General features: G+C 54.4%; 6 protein-coding genes across 6 annotated transcripts in view; 1 reads left to right on the top strand and 5 right to left on the bottom strand.

The window, feature by feature from the left end:
• Window positions 1-1,046: 1,046 nt before the first annotated feature.
• Window positions 1,047-3,383, bottom strand: PHACADRAFT_261940 (uncharacterized protein). The gene is made up of 13 exons (XM_007399412.1): window positions 3,021-3,383; window positions 2,877-2,967; window positions 2,813-2,826; window positions 2,738-2,755; window positions 2,651-2,690; window positions 2,516-2,602; window positions 2,414-2,463; window positions 2,306-2,363; window positions 2,166-2,250; window positions 2,048-2,109; window positions 1,806-1,992; window positions 1,518-1,753; window positions 1,047-1,462 (listed from the first exon to the last, which is right to left on the bottom strand). Exons 1-13 carry the CDS (start codon window positions 3,332-3,334, stop codon window positions 1,178-1,180), a joined length of 1,527 nt encoding a protein of 508 aa, XP_007399474.1. The 5' UTR covers window positions 3,335-3,383; the 3' UTR covers window positions 1,047-1,177.
• Window positions 3,384-3,707: 324 nt separating this feature from the next.
• PHACADRAFT_261937 (uncharacterized protein) lies at window positions 3,708-6,581 on the bottom strand (the record flags this gene model as incomplete). Its single annotated transcript, XM_007399411.1, is given in 12 exon segments — window positions 3,708-3,796; window positions 3,850-4,343; window positions 4,406-4,454; window positions 4,505-4,605; window positions 4,635-4,646; window positions 4,662-4,730; window positions 4,788-4,953; window positions 5,001-5,045; window positions 5,096-5,353; window positions 5,404-6,122; window positions 6,169-6,349; window positions 6,399-6,581. Coding segments are annotated over 3 exon segments (654 nt in total), but the record flags the coding sequence as incomplete, so codon positions are not given.
• Window positions 6,582-7,363: 782 nt separating this feature from the next.
• On the bottom strand, window positions 7,364-8,986 carry PHACADRAFT_212295 (uncharacterized protein; the record flags this gene model as incomplete). Its single annotated transcript, XM_007399410.1, has 8 exons — window positions 7,364-7,652; window positions 7,705-7,770; window positions 7,831-7,902; window positions 7,955-8,132; window positions 8,183-8,433; window positions 8,488-8,645; window positions 8,696-8,770; window positions 8,823-8,986. 8 exons carry the CDS (start codon window positions 8,984-8,986, stop codon window positions 7,507-7,509), a joined length of 1,110 nt encoding a protein of 369 aa, XP_007399472.1. The 3' UTR covers window positions 7,364-7,506.
• Window positions 8,987-10,194: 1,208 nt separating this feature from the next.
• On the bottom strand, window positions 10,195-11,742 carry PHACADRAFT_261935 (uncharacterized protein). Its single transcript, XM_007399409.1, has 7 exons — window positions 11,542-11,742; window positions 11,416-11,490; window positions 11,205-11,362; window positions 10,903-11,153; window positions 10,673-10,850; window positions 10,483-10,620; window positions 10,195-10,430 (listed from the first exon to the last, which is right to left on the bottom strand). The coding sequence occupies exons 1-7, from the start codon at window positions 11,706-11,708 to the stop codon at window positions 10,285-10,287; spliced, it is 1,113 nt and encodes a 370-aa protein (XP_007399471.1). The 5' UTR covers window positions 11,709-11,742; the 3' UTR covers window positions 10,195-10,284.
• Window positions 11,743-14,495: 2,753 nt separating this feature from the next.
• Window positions 14,496-15,687, bottom strand: PHACADRAFT_261932 (uncharacterized protein). Its single transcript, XM_007399408.1, has 4 exons — window positions 15,479-15,687; window positions 15,361-15,426; window positions 14,976-15,308; window positions 14,496-14,923 (listed from the first exon to the last, which is right to left on the bottom strand). The coding sequence occupies exons 1-4, from the start codon at window positions 15,648-15,650 to the stop codon at window positions 14,649-14,651; spliced, it is 846 nt and encodes a 281-aa protein (XP_007399470.1). The 5' UTR covers window positions 15,651-15,687; the 3' UTR covers window positions 14,496-14,648.
• A 494-nt stretch (window positions 15,688-16,181) lies between these two features.
• PHACADRAFT_261928 (uncharacterized protein) overlaps window positions 16,182-17,059 on the top strand; it is a 3,414-nt gene continuing 2,536 nt past the window's right edge. The window contains exons 1-4 of the mRNA XM_007399407.1: window positions 16,182-16,221; window positions 16,282-16,594; window positions 16,674-16,944; window positions 16,996-17,049. Coding sequence (XP_007399469.1) covers window positions 16,778-16,944; window positions 16,996-17,049 — 221 coding nt within the window. The 5' untranslated portion in view covers window positions 16,182-16,221; window positions 16,282-16,594; window positions 16,674-16,777. The remainder of the gene's footprint in view (window positions 16,222-16,281; window positions 16,595-16,673; window positions 16,945-16,995; window positions 17,050-17,059) is intronic.

The raw sequence follows: 17,059 nt of genomic DNA, 5'->3' as shown, positions 1-17,059 counted from the left end.
CCGATTGCCAGGGGATCAGTGGAAGAGATGCAGTATCCAAGGTCATTTCGTCGGGTGCAAGGGGGTTGCAGGCTGGGGGTCAGTCAGATGCTGTGGTTTATATGTGACGTGTAAGGTGTATCCTGTTCGTGATCGCATCTGCCAGTGGCCATAGGGTAACGAAAGCCGATTCGAGATGACGACGCCAATGGTGCGCATAGATCTCTGTTCAGTATGTGCTTTTACCGGTGACGCTTCTTGTGGGAGAATCAGGGTCTAGTTGCCTTCAGGCTGTACGGCTCGTAGCAGTTTCCGAAGATTTGCCTGTCGCACTGCTTTAGTCACTCAGTCAAGCGGATCACAGCTCATACGTACGACAGACATCCTGAATTACAAGCGACACCCTCGATACATTCCTCACAGCAGACATCCCTAATGAGATATGGCTGAATTGGTGACAAGGGACAGCAGGGAGCCTGAGAGCCGTTGCGTCGAACGGCATGTGGAAATGTCGTCACATGGGAGACCCGCTATGGAGTGGCCACGGCCATTGCATCTGCAATATATAGTATCTGTATTGCATCCTAAATCTTACAGCACCCCGGGCTATGATGTCGCTCGTCACGAGCTCACACAAACGGTCGTGCTTAGACTGGACGGCGCGAAAGAGTTTACCATTGGGGGTTTGTGGCAGGCGGGAGCGAGCTGCATCTCACATTCTTTTGTTCCACGTGTTCTTCACAAACTGGAGGGCTGTAGTGCGCGCGCGGCCTGACGCGGACGAGCTGACCTAATGGTTGCTGTCACCACGAGGGGTCTGAGTGGTCACGAGGGAGTGCTAGTAGAGGTTCACTGTGGTCGAGAAGAGTACGGACAAGGGCAGCCAAACAAAGCAGGCAAAACTGCAGTCTCACAGAGTCTAACAAACGACAATAAGCGGCCGGAAAAGAAAGGTGGCGTGGAGCTTTGCGCATAACATGATGCCTTGCAACTGAAGTTCGTGATTGACAATTTCCCGACAGCACAGTAGGTAATAACTGTGTGCATCGTGTCACACTGAGAACTCGGCTTGGACTAAGAATTCGAATTAACATATACGACCCCTGATGTAACAAAGCACAGTCTATATTACACAATCCAAGATTAACGTAGAAGCAGATCCCGTAAGAGTATCATAACATGTCGAACTCTGAGCCGCTTAGAAGAACTTGTCCCAGAAGCCCGCCGTTCCATTCGTCGACGCCGCATAGTCCTCGATGCCGAGGAGCTTCACCATGAGGTTGTAGACCTCGACGTTCTGGAACGTGTCCATCACGTACGTGTCGTTCGACGTCGAATGCCAGCCCTTGTTGGGGCGCGAGAGCAGCCGCTTGAAGAGCCGGCTCTCATCGCTCTGCTGGATCGCCTTCACGACGGACGAGAAGGGGCCGTGCGCCACGAACATGGCGTGCATCGATGCTTGCGCGTTGTCGTAGCCGTGACTCTGCGGCGGGAGCGTCAGTCGCATACGTGACAAGGCCACAGAACCAGGAACTTACCCCCTTGTTCAACCCCGTGCCGTTCTCAACGTGGTCAGTGACAACGTAACCGATCCTTGGGACGATGTAAATAGGGGCAATGCGTGAGTTACCGGAGAAGTGGAAACGCGTGGGCATCGTCTCGTGCGTGAAGACGTCGAACTTGCCGCCACTAGCAGCAGCAGCTTCCGACAGGATGTTGAGGTAGTGGGCAGAATCTGCCTTCGGCGAGAACCGAAGGCCCATTGCGGGCCAGCCTAGGAAGAACATCAGCACTCCGGAAGAGCGAGACCCACGAAGGTAACTCACCATCGACGTGCTCAAGCTCATCGAATCCGTCGCCTAGGACGTCGTCGATGTAGATAAACTCTGGGTGACTCGTGTCCGTCATGCCGTGATCACTGACAAAGACGACATCGATGATATCTGTCAGATTCCGTGCTTCTAGGGAATCGTGAATATCTTTCGCGAATACGTCGACCTGTTTGAGAACTCGCTAGGTGCATTATTGTCAGCTGGCACCCACAGCTAACGGCATGTAATGGGCGTACGTCTACAAGATCGGATTTGGGACCCGCCAAGTGGCCAGCTTGATCGAGAGAAGGCTCGTAGGCTGATATATATTTGAGGTCAGAAAACTACTGCAGTGATACTGATGATTCAGCTTACCCATAATCAGCTGAGGACGTTTCTCCAACGGAAGATCAATCCACTCCATAATCTGGTCATGCTTCTCCTTCAGCGGTACTTTATCCTACAGAATTTAAGGTTAGTCAGAGCAAACATGACAACTTGGCAGCATTTGGCACCTTCCACGGTACGAAGTACGTTGACTCCACTCCTCTGCTGGTCACAGGGGGACCGGGCCTGCGCTAATGTAAGCTGCATGTATAGCTCGATGCGAGAACTGCACCAACCACATAAGGTTCGCAGTGAGAAGGCCGGCATTTTCTGCAGTCTCCCACATCTGCAAAGGATATTAATATTGAATACCCATTAAGAGAACAACAAACACGTACTGGCTCGCCGAACCACCACGAAGAGTTCCAGCAAGACTCTACGCGGTTATAATGGAACTCTGAACGGCTTTGCGGGTCCCAGAAGTTCTGCAGCGAATGTTAGCGTGCGGACCAACTCCATGCGAGCGCTCATACATTAGCAACAATTCCATGGGACTCTGCATAGAGGCCGGTCCTAGACATCGTTAGTATATGTTTCTGGGACAGTTAGCTATAGCCTACATTAAGGCCCAATGATTACTGGGCGACAATGACATTGTCAGTATTGCGCCTGGACTTGCGTGTATGGGCACTTACGGGAACGTCAGAGTCTGTGTAAGAGATTAGTTCAGCAATAGCAAGACAAACTGGTAAGACATACTGGGAACACAGGTCTCATTGACTTCGCACGGAGGCCCTTCTTGCTAATAGCCAACAGATGCGGGGTTAATCCTCTGTCGAGATAGTCCGCTCTGCAGCCGGCATAAGCACTACTCATTCACGGCGAAGTACGTTACGTACGCACCGAAGACCGTCAATAGATACAATGAGAGCAGTCTTCTTGAATTGGTGCGTCCCATTACTCCGCAACTTCTGGTTGTCGAAGTCGGCGACGGGCCTGGATGTCTTGAGTCCGACATAGAGCATGGGGAGCCCAAAGACAGCGCCGAGAATGAGCGCGATGAGTACGACTGAGCAGCATCGTCTTCTGCGGCGGTTCGGGGTCTGATGAAGGACCGAGTCCAAGTCGTCTTCGCCTTCCTCCGCAAGCAACCCTTTCCGCTCGTCCGAGGTGTCCGACTCATCCGGGGAGAGCGATCGGCCTTGTGCGTCCTTCATAACGTACAAGTCGTCGGTGGTCGTTGGGGGATTGGATACAGTGTCGAGGGCGTAGGGGGTGTCTAAGAACGAACTCGACTCCAAGTATCAGGACGCAGGATAGGCGCGCGCCCTCGTTCGGCATCAGTACTCAGTGGTAGCCTCGAGCCATTCTGGTACGCCCGGAAGGCTCCGGGCGAAACCCATGTCGGACTTCGAAAAATCGAAGTACGGTTTCCGACCACTGGTGAATCTCGGTTGGGCGTCTTCCTCTTCATCAACGAATGCCCTTTCGACATCAGTCATGTCATCCAATGGGCGGATTAATGAATTTTGTGGGTGGCTATCTTGAGAGAGACTGCGGCACTTCAGTCAGCGGCTCGCATTGTCTGACCGCGCTGTCGCGTGCGTGCGGCGGCAAGGTCCTCACCTGGCAAGAGCAGTATGGAGAGGAGGAAGAGGACGCGGAACCATGACATCTAGGTGCGTAATCCAGCCTCTGACAGCTCGAAGCGTGCTGTTAATAAGATTCACAGTAGTCTCGGCTTTTAGGTCTCACCACAGACAATAGCCGGTGGGACACCAATGTTCATGTGACACATTACCGACAATAACAACATCTCGTGGACTCCGGTTGGGCAGCTGGACTTGTTCGTGGCGCTGCAGCCAGTGGACGGGCAGGCTGCGCGGGGTGCGAGGAACCCCGCAAGCATGGAGCGACACCCTCATCAAGACCTGGGCATTCTGTATAGGTCAAGAAGGAAGTGCTCGTAGAGCATGTGGGTTAGGTGCACAATGCCTTACGGGCTCCAAACAATGGGCTGCCATGTAGCTACGTTGCTACTGCTGCGCAGGACAACCGGTGCGCCGTTACCACTCTCGAGTCTCAATCAGAGCACGAGTAGCTCCGCGTCTCTGATGCTCTGACACTTCTCAGATTGTTTTCCAATGTTTTCTCGATACAGATATGCCCCTGCGCACCAAAACCGAAGTCCGGCGCAGAATCACTAGCAGCTCCGCTGCACCGGAAGTAATATACGGTTTCTTTGTGTCGTCGGGCATATTTTATTGAATAGAATATTATTTAAACAGAGTATTGGCGAAGATAAAACAGCTGCCGCCTCTTGTAACCCCCTCTGATGTGCGTGATTTAGTGCCATACTCATCTGCCTGGAGCTCATTCGGAGCCAGATCGAACGACTTCGGTATCAACTCAGTCATGGTCCAACGCAATGAAGCTTTCCTCTTACATGCGGATGACTGCGCCGAGAGCTTTGATGCTTGCACACACGTACGTTTTCTTGTCACATCTCAATGAACAAGCTTGCGCAACCTCGTCACCAGGAAAATATCTCCAACAAGATCGGACTCATCCTCTCTGTCTCGCTCATCCTCATCTGGGGTGCCCGACTACCAGCTGTCACTGGTTCCAGCCTTTTACCGGTGGTGTGCCGTGGATCCCATTGCTTGTGCGTAGGTCCGGATAGGCCATGTGGCTGGCCGGTACGCCGAACCGCGCAGCAGCGCGATAGAGAAGATCAGCGATCGTGAAGTCCTCAGTTTCCGGTACAGTTGCCAGCGCTTCATGCCTCTTTGTTTCAGGAGCTGAGGGCATATCATAGCGGCGACAACGCCAACGGGTGAGTCACCACTGTCAGTGGTTCGAAGTCTATTAACGCTTCTCCAGCCTTTCGCCGGATGACCGTACGCCTGACGCGAAACGCATGCTGAGGTCAGTGATATCTGAAACGCCGTTGCACATTCTAATAGCCTTTGATACAGCGCCTACTTCCACTCTACGACAACGCTCAACTACATCCGTGGCCTGCTGAGCTCGGGCTTTGCGTCTTTGCACCACCCGCGTGACTGGTCGCTCTCGCACGTGAGCTCGCCGGGGCTGCGCAAAGAGTTCGAGCGCATCACGGAAAGCCTGCAGGACGCGCTCGGCTTCACGCGCACCATTGGCCTTGGCTGGGAGAGCACGCTATACGAGAAGGGCGGCAGCCGAAGCATGCTTGGCGAGGTCGATTTCTACACCAGGTGCGGCTCACGTCTTGCGCCATATCTATACACTGCTGATGGACATGCAGCCGCGAGGGCCTGATGCTCAACTTCGAGGGGGCGATGACGCATGCGTTCACGCTCCCAGATTCGAGCAAACCGGAGAGTGAGGGCCCGAGGCCGACGGCGTTCTACAATATGTCGGCGCACTTCCTCTGGATCGGAGACCGCACGCGACAGCTGAACGGAGCGCACATCGAGTACTTCCGTGGGATCAGGAATCCAACTGGGATCAAGGTCGGTCCGAGCATGCAGGGCGAGGAGCTCATTTGGCTCTTGGACAATGAGTCGTAAGTGATAATGGGAGATGCAGATGGTTAACAGTACATCGGGATTGGGCACTTCGAATAGCTACAATACATCTCTGCAGTAAAACGACACACCACAAGACACCATACACTTGAAAGCGGTATAATCCGGCGCAAGGTCAGAACAAGTATTGCACAACATGTTGCGCCCTACGACGCCAAAATAGCAATTCTTTGGAGTTGCTCGAGAAGGACTGCACTTGATGAGCCGTCCTCTGCAAGAACCTGCATGTCCTCGGCATCCCTATCGCACTTGTCCATATACTCAGCAGCTCCGGACATATGAACGACACGTGCGCACGCTGCATGAACAGCAAGTAGTCGAGGGTCAGGCAGAGGAAGATCATCTCGACCCGGGACATGGACTTCAAAGCGGACCGTTCGCGTCTTTAGGGCGTACAGCGAGAGGTCGCCCTCGTCAGCCACACATATCTTGTACTTTGAAACGTCAGCAAAAGTAGACCGCAGAGGAGAATGCAGATACCTCACTCGGTGTGTTTGTAGCCTCAAGCCAAAGGTGCAAGCTGTCGAAGAGTTGGTGAAACTGGGTGATCATTGTGAGGACGTTGGATAGATGGTGTATGCCGTTCTGCCTCGTGACTTCCGCCACAATTGACTTCAGCCCGAACGATTCGAGGACTGCGAGAACGGTTGCTGCATAGCTCCTCTGCTGTGAGTCAGCCACCGGACTCTTTAGCCAGAGCAAGAAATTGCACCTTGCTATCGTGGTACAGGTTGTCAGGGTCGGCATCTTGCAACGTGGACTCAGATAAGATGTGGCAACAATTCGTGTGTGCCCTCCCATAACTGGTGTCTGAACGAATTGCGGGATTGCGCTTGGCGGAATTGAGGTCGTACTCGCCGCTGAGCATGCAGCGAAAGCCGTCGCGGGCCAGGGCCTGAACCAAACTCGTAGGCATATACATTACTCCAAAAGACCAGCACGGAACGCACACGCTTCTTGGTCGACCTGTAATCCCTGCCAGGACCATCCAGAGCATCACATAACCGTGCATCCGTGAAGCTCTCTGTGGGGAGGCCCTCTGCGTATGAACACAGGTCTTGCCAAAAGAGGAATGTGTCGGGTGGCTCATTCCCGCCGTCAAGCACCACTGATGTCGAACGATGACGCGCGCCTATCCCGCGTCCAGATATTCTGGCGCCCAAAATCCACTGCTCTCCGAGCGAGAACTTGGCAAGAACACTCCCAGCAAGAACTCTGTTCATTCACACAAGATGCCGTCGTCGCCGTTACCGCCGATCCGCGAGACGAACATCGACCATTCTCCTGACAACAATCTTCGGAGTGCCTATAATCTAGTCCTGGCTGCCGAGCGTGCTGCTGTAGGAAATGAAGAGCAAACGAGGCTTGCCAGGGTCGTCGGCTTCCTCATGATCGCTCTCCATGACTTCAGGACGACGCTGGGAGACGGTGCCGTTTCACATGTCTCAAAGGAAGTCCGCTCAGACTCGTCACGCGATTCCAATGCCGTGATCTACGACCTTGGTGAATGGTATCAGCAGTACCTGCTGCGTCCTTGTGAACCATATGTTTCTTGTTCTTCTGGGCACCTTTACTCATTCAATGTCCATGTAGTTCGGCAACCCAAGGGACCTATGCCTTCGCCGTCTTACCATCCCTCACGCCCTTCGTTCACAACTCTAGAAGACATGCTCAATTGGTATGAAGCCATTTCATTAATTTGTACAGTACGAGAGATAGTCGTAGATGGGCGTCACAACATGATTCAAGCCCACCAAGGCTATGAATGAAATTCCAGAGTTCGCATACAGTGTGTACCAGCTCTCCCAACGTCCATTTGCTCAGACGAGCTCTGGTCCAGCCACGCCTGGCTTCGACCTCTCCGCGGCCATTGCATGTGCGTGAACGCGGCGAGCCCGCTTGTCTGGCCTGTTGAGAACGGACTCGCTGCCCACGTAGATGAGGAGGTCGTAAGCAAGGACACCGACTGGCAGGAGGACATAAGCGACGTTGGACGTAATCGTGTATCAAGTACTCACCAATGCCACCGCAGATTGGCCCGATAATAGGACACCATAACCAGTACTGGTTCTTAAAGTTGTACACTGAGAGCGGGGCCAGGTCAGTGTCACGAACAGTGGTACTAAACATGTTGCGAGACAGACCTTCACGCCCGTATCCAGCCATCGCGGTGAATGTTCTTGGACCGAAGTCACGAGCGGGATTGATGGCATAACCTGATCCACGTATTCAATGAACGTCCTCCAGAAGATGGTGAACATAACCTACCAGTTTGCATTCCGAATGCAGACCCGATGGCGATTAGCAAGATGAACAAGACAAGCGGCACCAAACCGGGAGGTGGAGGTCCGTTGTTGTTGTCCGTGACGGCACATACCACAATGAGCAGCATCGCTGTGCCCAGGAACTCGTCGAAGAAGCACCGGATGTTGGTCATATAGTCCAGCTGAAACAGGTCAGGCAGGCGACAATGCGCAGTGTGGAATAAATACTCACAGGGTATGTGGCGAACAAGCTGGCCGTTCCGGGAGTTGTACGTGCGCCCCCACCTTCTTGGATGTCGATGGCACCCAGATAGTTGCCGTAGACGAAAGCCGCACCGCAGAAAGCGCCAAGGAACTGAGCGAGCACGTACGGGCCGACCTTCCTCCACGGGAAGTCGCGCATGGTGGCAAAGGCGATGGTGACTGCAGGGTTGATGTGCCCGCCGGAGATACCACCCGAGACCCAGACACCGACCGCCGTAGCTGGACACATCGGTCAACACGACATAAAAATTGCCGGCGAGAGATGTGCCTTACAAGCTGCCCAACCCATGGTGGTTGAGATGTATGCCCCCTTGGCCACGGGAGCGATGGCCGGGTTCGAACCGAGGGTGACTTGACAGTTGTTTCCGACACCGAGAGTAACGAGCACCATGGTGCCCAGGAACTCGGCCGCAGGCTGACGAATGATCTCCCTATAACTTTGTCAAGAGAGACGATAACACAGACGGCTGGAATGCCATACCGGAATCGCGACCACCGATTCGGGTACTTGGTGATGAACTCGCCCGCAGGGATGGGAGGCTCCTGGAAGTATTGCCTGCAGCGATACTCAGCATCACAAAGAATAGCGTCAACGACGAAGGACATACGTGAACCTGCCCCAGCGACCGGACTGTTCGGTGCGCGTCGGATGGACGTAGGCAGCCTCGGACACGGTGCGTTCGTTGTTGGCGGACGGCACCTGTTCGATGTGCTTCACATCCTCTTTGCTGTAATCATCGCTACCGGTCTGATTGGAGTAGCTCTGTGACATGGTGAGGGAGGGTGCGTGGGGTGCCGGGATCTGTGCTGGGGGGGATCTCAGCCATTTAAATAGCCTTTCCCTGCGCATGCAACGGACCACGAGGTTGGCGAATAATTCTCGAGGTCACTCGTGCGATCGAGGGTGGATGGCCTCGCTCGGTACTAAATGAGGATGAAAACCTCCCAAAGCAGGAAGGGAGCAGGGGGGCTCCTCGGCACTGCAAGTGCGGGGCCCCAGCCCTGTTTGTGCCCGCCGTGCGGGGAAGGAGCATACCGCGTGAAATGTGCCTGATTCGGTATGTCTCTGTGAGCATGAAACGCAGAGCAAGCCAGAATACTCCTACCGGAACTACGATCGCAGCCGTGTAGCTCGATGCATCCCCCGATTTTCGTCCCGGTAAACTCATGGATCAAAAGTGCTGGCAATCAACCCACCGTCGCTCAGCGCGTCTCAATCGGTGCAGATACTCGTCTTTGTACGGCACGTATGAAGCAGTAGAATGGGCCCTGCCAGGCTCTGCCCAGTGCTCGCAGCCAGGCACAGACACGGGCCATGTTATCGCATGCGCGGCGCCGGGGCGTACGCTTGTCGCAGGGGTCAGCTGGGGTGAACAATGACGAAGGTCCGTCTAACGCAAGCGTGACCTGGGGAAACGATCGTAAACATGGGAACAAGGTTGTGGGCGTACCTGTACGATTCACAGCTCCCGTACCGCGTCCTTGCGAGAGCAATATGACGGGCGCCTGAGTGACACACGGAGTCGGGGCGATTGCAGGTCTTGCCGAGGTCGAGAACGGAAGGTGCTGTGGTTAACAACATATCCGAGACGTCACGTCTCAGAACGGATCTCTGGAGACGCAGTCGAAGTAAATAAGCCAATACAAGTATAGTCCCGCCAGCGACGGACTTACCATATAACCTGTTGCTGACGCTGGCAGCGGATAATATCGAACTCGAATTCTGCTCGCAAACGATGGTCAGCCAAGCTCTGGCAATATATTGATGACCCTGGCCTCGGAGAAACCCACGAAGCTGAAGCCAGTCCATATAGCCAAGTGCTTGGTACGTGGACGTGGAGCAGGCATGCCGTTGATGTCGAAGATTGAGCCCACAGCTCGGGCGCCTAAAGCGAAAAGTCTATCACATCCGCACATCGCTTGCGGACTGCTCGGGAAACGAAAGGTCATACATTCGCACACACAGATAACACTACTCTTGTAACACCGAAGGAACGTAGACTGAGACAAAGAAAAAACGGAAACAGATATGTCGCTCGTTTTCCCGAGGTACAGACGCGGCATGTGGCCTTAGACGAGCTCTGGACCGGTGATGCCCGGCTTCGTGCGCTCGGCTGCCATAGCATGAGCGTGAACACGTCTGGCGCGCTTGTCGGGACGATTGAGGATGGACTCGCTACCCAAGTACAGAAGCATGTCGTAGAAGAAGACTCCAACTGCAGGCAATTAATGAGGAACGGCTCCCAACAGAAGCATGGACTATCTTACCGACGGCACCACAGATTGGGGCAATGATGGGACACCAGATCCAGTAGTGGTCTCTGAAGCTGTATACCGCGCTGCCGTAGCCAGCCATAGAGGTGAAGACTCGAGGGCCGAAGTCACGCGCGGGGTTGATGGCATAACCTAAGGGGAGCTTGTGAGGGATATGTAGGGCACGAAAGCGTCTGAAACGTACCGGTCTGCATGCCGATAGCAGAACCGATGGCGACCAGGGCAAAGAATAGACAGAGAGGGACCAGGCCAGGGGGCGGGGGGCCGTTGTTGTTGTCTGTTACAGCGCAGACCACAATGAGCAGCATCGCTGTGCCCAGGAACTCGTCAAAGAAGCACCGGATGTTGGTCATGTAGGGTAGCTGCAAGCTGACTCAGCGTCATGCAGAACGGAACATGAGGCAAGCTGCTCACTGGGTATGTAGCAAATAAACCAGCTGTGTTAGCGATCGTCCTGCCGCCGCCGCCCTCGACAATGTCGATGGCGCCTAGATAGTTGCCGTAGATGATAGCTGCCGCGACGAAAGCACCGAGGAATTGCGCGAAGACAAACACGGGAACCTTCCACCACGGGAAGTCGCGCCACGTTGCGAAGGCAATGGTGACGGCTGGGTTGATGTGACCACCGGAAATACCACCGGCAACCCAGACACCACAGGCGACCGCTGAACCAGGTGTCAGTAAAGCCGGTTTGGACGAGGCAAGAAGTTACTGACCGGCTGCCCATCCCAAGGTGGTCGAGATGTACGCACCCTTAGGGCTGGACGCCACACCCGTGTTGGCGCTGAGGGTGACCTGACAATTGTTGCCAAGACCGAAAATCATGAGCACGAAGGTGCCCAGGAATTCAGCCGCGGGTTCGCGAATGATCTCTCTGTACGAAGGGTCAGCGATGAGATGTCAAGAGTAAACGGGCAATCGCCGTACCGGTAGCGGGACCATCTGTTCGGATAGCGAGTGATAAACTGGCCTGCCGGGATGGCAGGCTCCTGGAAGTATTGCCTGTGGCTAGTGATGAGAAAATTTCAAGGTCCGGAGGAGAAGGCGGCGCACCTGAACCTTCCCCAGCGACCAGCTGGCCCTGTATTACCTGTCGGGTGCACATATGCATGGTCAGGGGAGGAAGCAGTGTCCTTCTCGGAGTTTGGAATCTCCTCGATGTGACGGATATCATCCTTGCCGTATTCGGGCTTCGATGGGTAGGAGTCGCGCTGGGACATCGTTTCGCGAAAAGGAAAGGAGAGCGAGTACCCCTGGTAGCTCTCTTTGGTGATCTGCGTCCCTTTATACTTTCCGCGGCTCTCGAGATCATGCGTACCTGTAGCAGTAATCGAGGCGGAGGATGGACTTGGCTGGCTTCGATCCTCTATTCAATCCTAGTTCCTAGCCAAAGACGGATGCTAGTGTGGCAAACTAGGAAGTGCCCCCGGAGCACAGCAATTGCGGGGCCGCTCCGTCGCCCCCACACCGACACGCGTTCGTCCGATCGTGCGGGGAATTTCCTGACGGCTGTGAGACGGAACAGGCTCTAGGTCGACGAACCCCTGTGGTCTGGTTGCGTCAAAGACAAATTTCAGGGACGAACAATCGTTCACTCACCACCGGCTACTACGGAGGATGTCTCTGTATTGAAAATTGTACGCAAAAGGCGAGATCAAAGATATTCTGACCGCTACGAGGTAAGATCTTTGGCTGGAATCGTGCGATCTCCATGAGCTGCGAGCTAGGAAAGCAGTTCTCGCGCGCTTGCAGCGATAGTCGCCAGATTTGGGCTGCGGAAGGAAGCAAACTGAGAAGTAATTCGACACGAACGAGCAGCCTGTGAATTTTCGTATGGATGCCTGAAGATTTGGGACTATGTGAGCGACAGTTCCATTACCAGTGGTGAGCAGGCTGCGGCAAAAGACAACGACACCCCGACTCACTGCCTTGGCCAGTGTACAACGTCGAGCTGAGTACGAGCGTCGCTCCGGCTAAAGGTATCTGCCTGGGCACATGGTCACTCCTGGGCATTGCGCTGACTGAGTCCGGCGCTCGCAGACCGGCAGCTATAGGGGCCTGAACACGCCCAAGCACAACACTTTCCAAATGCGGAGAGAAGCACAGGTCGCCACTTGCGCAGATCGGAATTTCGGCGCCACGCGGCACAGGAACAACGTAGCTCACATGTGATCTCTGAAACTGCCTGTGTCGCAATCCGGCATGTCCTTTTCCATTTCCGAAAAATATCGATGAGCCGCCTGAGCTCTGCCTGTGGGGTCAGACCGCAAATAAGTGAGACAGGAATATCCGTACCGCCGACCCCGTTACGCCTCCACCTACGACAAAGTCTCGCGGGCAACGATGGCGTCGTCGAATGCCTCGTGAGGCTTATTCTTGCTGGTAGAAAGCGGGGCAAAATTGCACATCGTGCACCGCGAGCCGTCCACGGCTCACCTGGCTGGGTATCCCCAACTCCGAGAATGCCGGCTGAGCGTGCAGCGGCCACCCCACAGCGGACGATGCTGGCCAGCGTGGGGCAGGTGCTTCTCTAGATCTCCTTCCGCGATGCTGCTGTAACGTTTATCGTTGAAAAAAAGGCAAGCTTTTCACATCTAGAGTCCTCACCTGACCGCGCTGCGGGACCCCTATTCTAATATTGACGCGTATAGGGGGCAGGTTGAATCATTATGCATTATTCCCACTAGCCAAGACCCGGCAAAGCGGTACCTAGTAGGTCGTCTGCTCGGATCCTATTAGATGGAGATGAAATTTGCATCGGTCGAAACAAGACCTTGAGAGTAACGCTCATTAGGGCATGGAGAAAGAGTTTGGAGCAGTGGATGAACGACACCTTGCAAGGCTCCGCAGACGGCTCGTGCTCCCTCAGACGACACACTTTGGTGACCGCGGCCCGCTCGCGCGGAACACAGCGACGCCGGCTCTCTTCCGAAACCGGGAAGGCCGATCCACCATCTAGTAGGTAAGGGGCACATGAAATCTAGGCAGGGTAGCGTATGGCCATCGCAGGCCGGAGCATTCCAGAAAATTGCTCACGTCATACTGCTCTTGCGACGCCCGCTTGGTGCGCGCAATCGCGCGCCGGAGCAAAAGTCGAGGTGTATACGCCGGTTTTGTACTGTACCTGCTGACCTCGGGCGCAGCTAAAACAAAAATGTCAACCTTAACCTTTTGTCTATGCGCAGGAGAAATTTTGTAGGCTGGGTGGCGGATAAAGTAAGAGACGTCTGCCACAAATACTCGTGAGAGATGCCGCCAGAAGATCGAATGTCAACCTACATAAATAATGGCTCAGAACGGAGATAGCGTCCGCGCCATCTTCTTAGCTTCATAGAAGCTGCACGAGACTTTATCTGGTTCAGATAGCTTCGCCATCGTTGACCTAGCCGACCAAGACGGCGAGCGGCACAGCACATGAGGGCCGCTACCTAGTCCCCGGCGGCACTCGAACTTTGTAAGCAAAGGAAGCGCATTCAGTCAACTGCTGACTCGTTTTTACTTTGCGGTCAGGGGCGAAGATCACTTTAGGTGCTTGGATTATCTCCTCGGCCAGCGAATCTGGCTGGCCAAGAGGTTGTGCTCAGTTTTCGCAGAGCTCTGGGAGACAATATAACTCACCAGAAAAGCTTATGTTTAGCGTAATAGCCTCTCAACCACGTCGTGCCGTCGCTACGCTCGCACGACGTCAGGTAGGACAGCGTTCAAGGCTCGTAGAGAAAAGCGGAGCCTATCTTCAGCAGACAGAGTTCCGACGGTTGAGTCTTGTGTACGACTCTCTCTGGTGAATAAGCCCGTCTGACGCAAGTCCTGGCGTAACCTGCTACATTCGAGTAGCTGGATGCTAGTTGTGCATGCATCGTCCGACTGTACGGTTGCCGCGAAAGCGCCTGCGCGTCAGCCACAAAGCGGTCGGGCCGGTGGACGGATCCGAACCCGATGCTGAGCGGCAGGCTTACCAGGACGAATGACGATGTTTCGACAAACACAAGTGAGAGATACTTGGTGGATAAAATTACATTTTTCAAGATTTATTCCAGCATCGAGACACTATGAACAAGTACAAGTATGCAGTAGTCGTAAGCGGGCATAGAGCGTCGTGGAAGTATTAGAGGAGGGCGGTGTAAGCCGATGTAGAGGTGGAGGGGCCTTGAAGACGCAGTTCAGGGGTGGCCTTCAGCATCAAAGACCGTACCGTCGTTTCCCAGCTTCACGTGGTCTCCAGATGCGGTGGGTACGTAGGCATTTTCCGGCAGGCCGGACTCGTCGATGCCTTCAGCCGCTTCGATGACCTCGTACAGCCTTGAAGCGACTTCGGGAGGTGGCACCCGACCGCCGAGAATCTCGCGTGCGGGCACTGGAGAGCCATAGAAGTCACGATTTGCGTCCTTGCGCTCAATGAGAGCGGTACCCTCCAGAGACAGCCCCGCGAACAACCCTGCGAAAAAAAGCGTCGGTAAATGCAGCCCGATTACGAAAGATGCACGCACCCTTCGACTTGGAATACGAGAACATGGGAGCCGGGTGGGCCAACGAAGCCTGTACACTGCCTCCGGTTCCAACTGGTCCAGCCGTAGCACTGATGTTCCCTCCGATAGTGACATTGCCACCCATCGAGAACGCTCTGACGGCGTCCTCGCTGTTCAGCACGACGACAAAGTCGGTGATGTCGGCGCCGATCTGGAGACCCCAGCCCACACCTCCGGTAGCGATACAGGACGGTGCGGACCACGAGCCATCGGGCAGTCGGGCGATTACTATGCCGGATCCCGCCTTGCCGGAGAACATGAACCCAGCCTTCAGGACAGAGAATATAGCAAGGCCTGGAAAGCACAGTTAGACAAGTCTGCCAGTCCACACAACTTGTGGACACACCTCTCGCGCGCTGCAGAACGGCCTTGGGTATGGAGTTGAGCGCAGACTCAGGATGACTTGGGTCCGCTGCAGATAAGACGTCAATGTTATGCAACCGCACGATCCAAGAACAACGCACCAAGGAAACTAGCCAAGATCTTTGCCGCCTTCTCTGCCTCTCCAGGTAGTGTAAATCCTTGTGCAAAACTGTGCGACCCGCTGGCCGCTTTACCCGAAGCATCCCTCAGGAAGGCAGAAGCTTGTGTGCCCGCCTTCTGGGCACCCTGTCGAAACTTGTCAAGCATAGACATGGCGGAAAAAACGGCGTTGTTATTGATGGGGCGGCGGTAATGCTGGTCAGAGGTAAAGTGGTAGTTAGACGCTCATCAGTTACGCCGGCTCAGTGCTGCGTAAGGTCAAGGTTCTCCGGTCTCTTCCCTGAACGATCCGTTGCGCAGCTGCCCAGGCCAGCCCGCCACGGCCACGGAAAGATTCTTCGGCCGCCGCACGTCTCACGAGAGACCCTCGAACCAAGACCAGATGGTGGAGACACGAGGATTTTGCGTGTTCAAGCTCAAGGGCCAGCCCTGAAAGAAGGCAGCACGAGTGCACCTGGCTTACCTGGTAAGGCTTGAATTCCCTGCCGATGGATTATCTACTGCGGATAGTTGAGCACTTTGCTTGCTCCGTTTGCCGGTGGGTAGTTAGCGATGAGGCATAACACCACCGGCCCACATGCTACCTTTGCTTCGTTGGCGAGTAGTCGCCCAGTGTTTCATCACCCGCCGGTCTTATGACTGACCATTGCGACTTGCAGCGCTCTCCAGAAAGCAGGAGCCTTTCTGGAGTCTCACGACGCTTGATAGGGCATACCAAATGCAGGTGTGGTTTAACAATACCATCTTGTTTCTATCAGTATGATGACCACATGTGATACGATAGGCCGCAACGAGAGCAGCGCCGCTCATTGCTCGCTCCACGACTCGGTCGCTCGGCGCAAATCTGTTTTGGTGCATTAATGATCTTTCGGCACACATGAACGTATGACGCGACATTCACGGACGGGCGAAGAAGAAAATGAAAATGAGGTCAACAGTTTTGCCCTCGGCGGTCCGACCCTGAGAGGGAGAGGGGAGCTTTCTGCACGGAGGCTCCAAGATACCAAGCTTGCTTCAAACATCTTCCCAAGTCCATAAGACATCGAGCCACGGGGCCTCTCGTCTCATCTTTTGGTACCAGACGGACCCAGTTCGAGGTGAGTGAGATCGATAGGCCCTAACGGCCGTACAAAGTGCAGACGCTCACGCCCTTGCGGAACTTCACATCTTCCACAGTGACTTGATCTCAGGGACTTTACTGTGTGCACGTCCTTGCCTATATAAACAAGTGCTCGATTATCTCACACTCTCCGGCTTTCCTCGTTCTCCGCCTGTACACCATGTCCACCTCCTCGGGTGCCTCCATCATTGAATACACGACAACAAAGCGCATCCCCTCAAAAGAATTCACGGAACATGTAGAACACGCCCATAAAGACGGTAGCTTCGTCTCGTCTGCGTCCATGGAGCACTATACAAGATACCCGAACCGGTGGTCCAGAGTTCGGTATGTCGAGCGTTCTCAGTCGCTTGCGATTTAGATCTAACAATGCAATAGAGAGCTCGTCCGGGAATATGTCGCCGAGTTCTTTGGCGTCATGATCCTCATCATTTTTGGAAAT

Source organism: Phanerochaete carnosa (genome assembly GCF_000300595.1).
Source record: "Phanerochaete carnosa HHB-10118-sp unplaced genomic scaffold PHACAscaffold_9, whole genome shotgun sequence".
NCBI classification, from domain to species: domain Eukaryota; kingdom Fungi; phylum Basidiomycota; class Agaricomycetes; order Polyporales; family Phanerochaetaceae; genus Phanerochaete; species Phanerochaete carnosa.
This window is presented reverse-complemented; position numbering and strand designations above follow the sequence as displayed.

What these genes read in the sequence shown, in the direction of transcription:
- PHACADRAFT_261940 (XM_007399412.1), bottom strand. Translation starts at nt 3,334, where the DNA reads ATGAAGGACGCACAAGGCCGATCGCTCTCCCCGGATGAGTCGGACACC. An exon ending in CGTACTTCGTACCGTGGAAG is followed by an intron (nt 2,251 to 2,305) that starts GTGCCAAATGCT and finishes TAAATTCTGTAG; the next exon opens with GATAAAGTACCGCTGAAGGA. An exon ending in TGAGCTTGAGCACGTCGATG is followed by an intron (nt 1,754 to 1,805) that starts GTGAGTTACCTT and finishes TGTTCTTCCTAG; the next exon opens with GCTGGCCCGCAATGGGCCTT.
- PHACADRAFT_261932 (XM_007399408.1), bottom strand. Translation starts at nt 15,650, where the DNA reads ATGTCTATGCTTGACAAGTTTCGACAGGGTGCCCAGAAGGCGGGCACA. An exon ending in GATCTTGGCTAGTTTCCTTG is followed by an intron (nt 15,427 to 15,478) that starts GTGCGTTGTTCT and finishes TCTTATCTGCAG; the next exon opens with CGGACCCAAGTCATCCTGAG. An exon ending in CTCGTATTCCAAGTCGAAGG is followed by an intron (nt 14,924 to 14,975) that starts GTGCGTGCATCT and finishes TTTTTTTCGCAG; the next exon opens with GGTTGTTCGCGGGGCTGTCT.
- PHACADRAFT_261935 (XM_007399409.1), bottom strand. Translation starts at nt 11,708, where the DNA reads ATGTCCCAGCGCGACTCCTACCCATCGAAGCCCGAATACGGCAAGGAT. An exon ending in GGTCGCTGGGGAAGGTTCAG is followed by an intron (nt 11,491 to 11,541) that starts GTGCGCCGCCTT and finishes CACTAGCCACAG; the next exon opens with GCAATACTTCCAGGAGCCTG. An exon ending in TGCTATCGGCATGCAGACCG is followed by an intron (nt 10,621 to 10,672) that starts GTACGTTTCAGA and finishes AGCTCCCCTTAG; the next exon opens with GTTATGCCATCAACCCCGCG.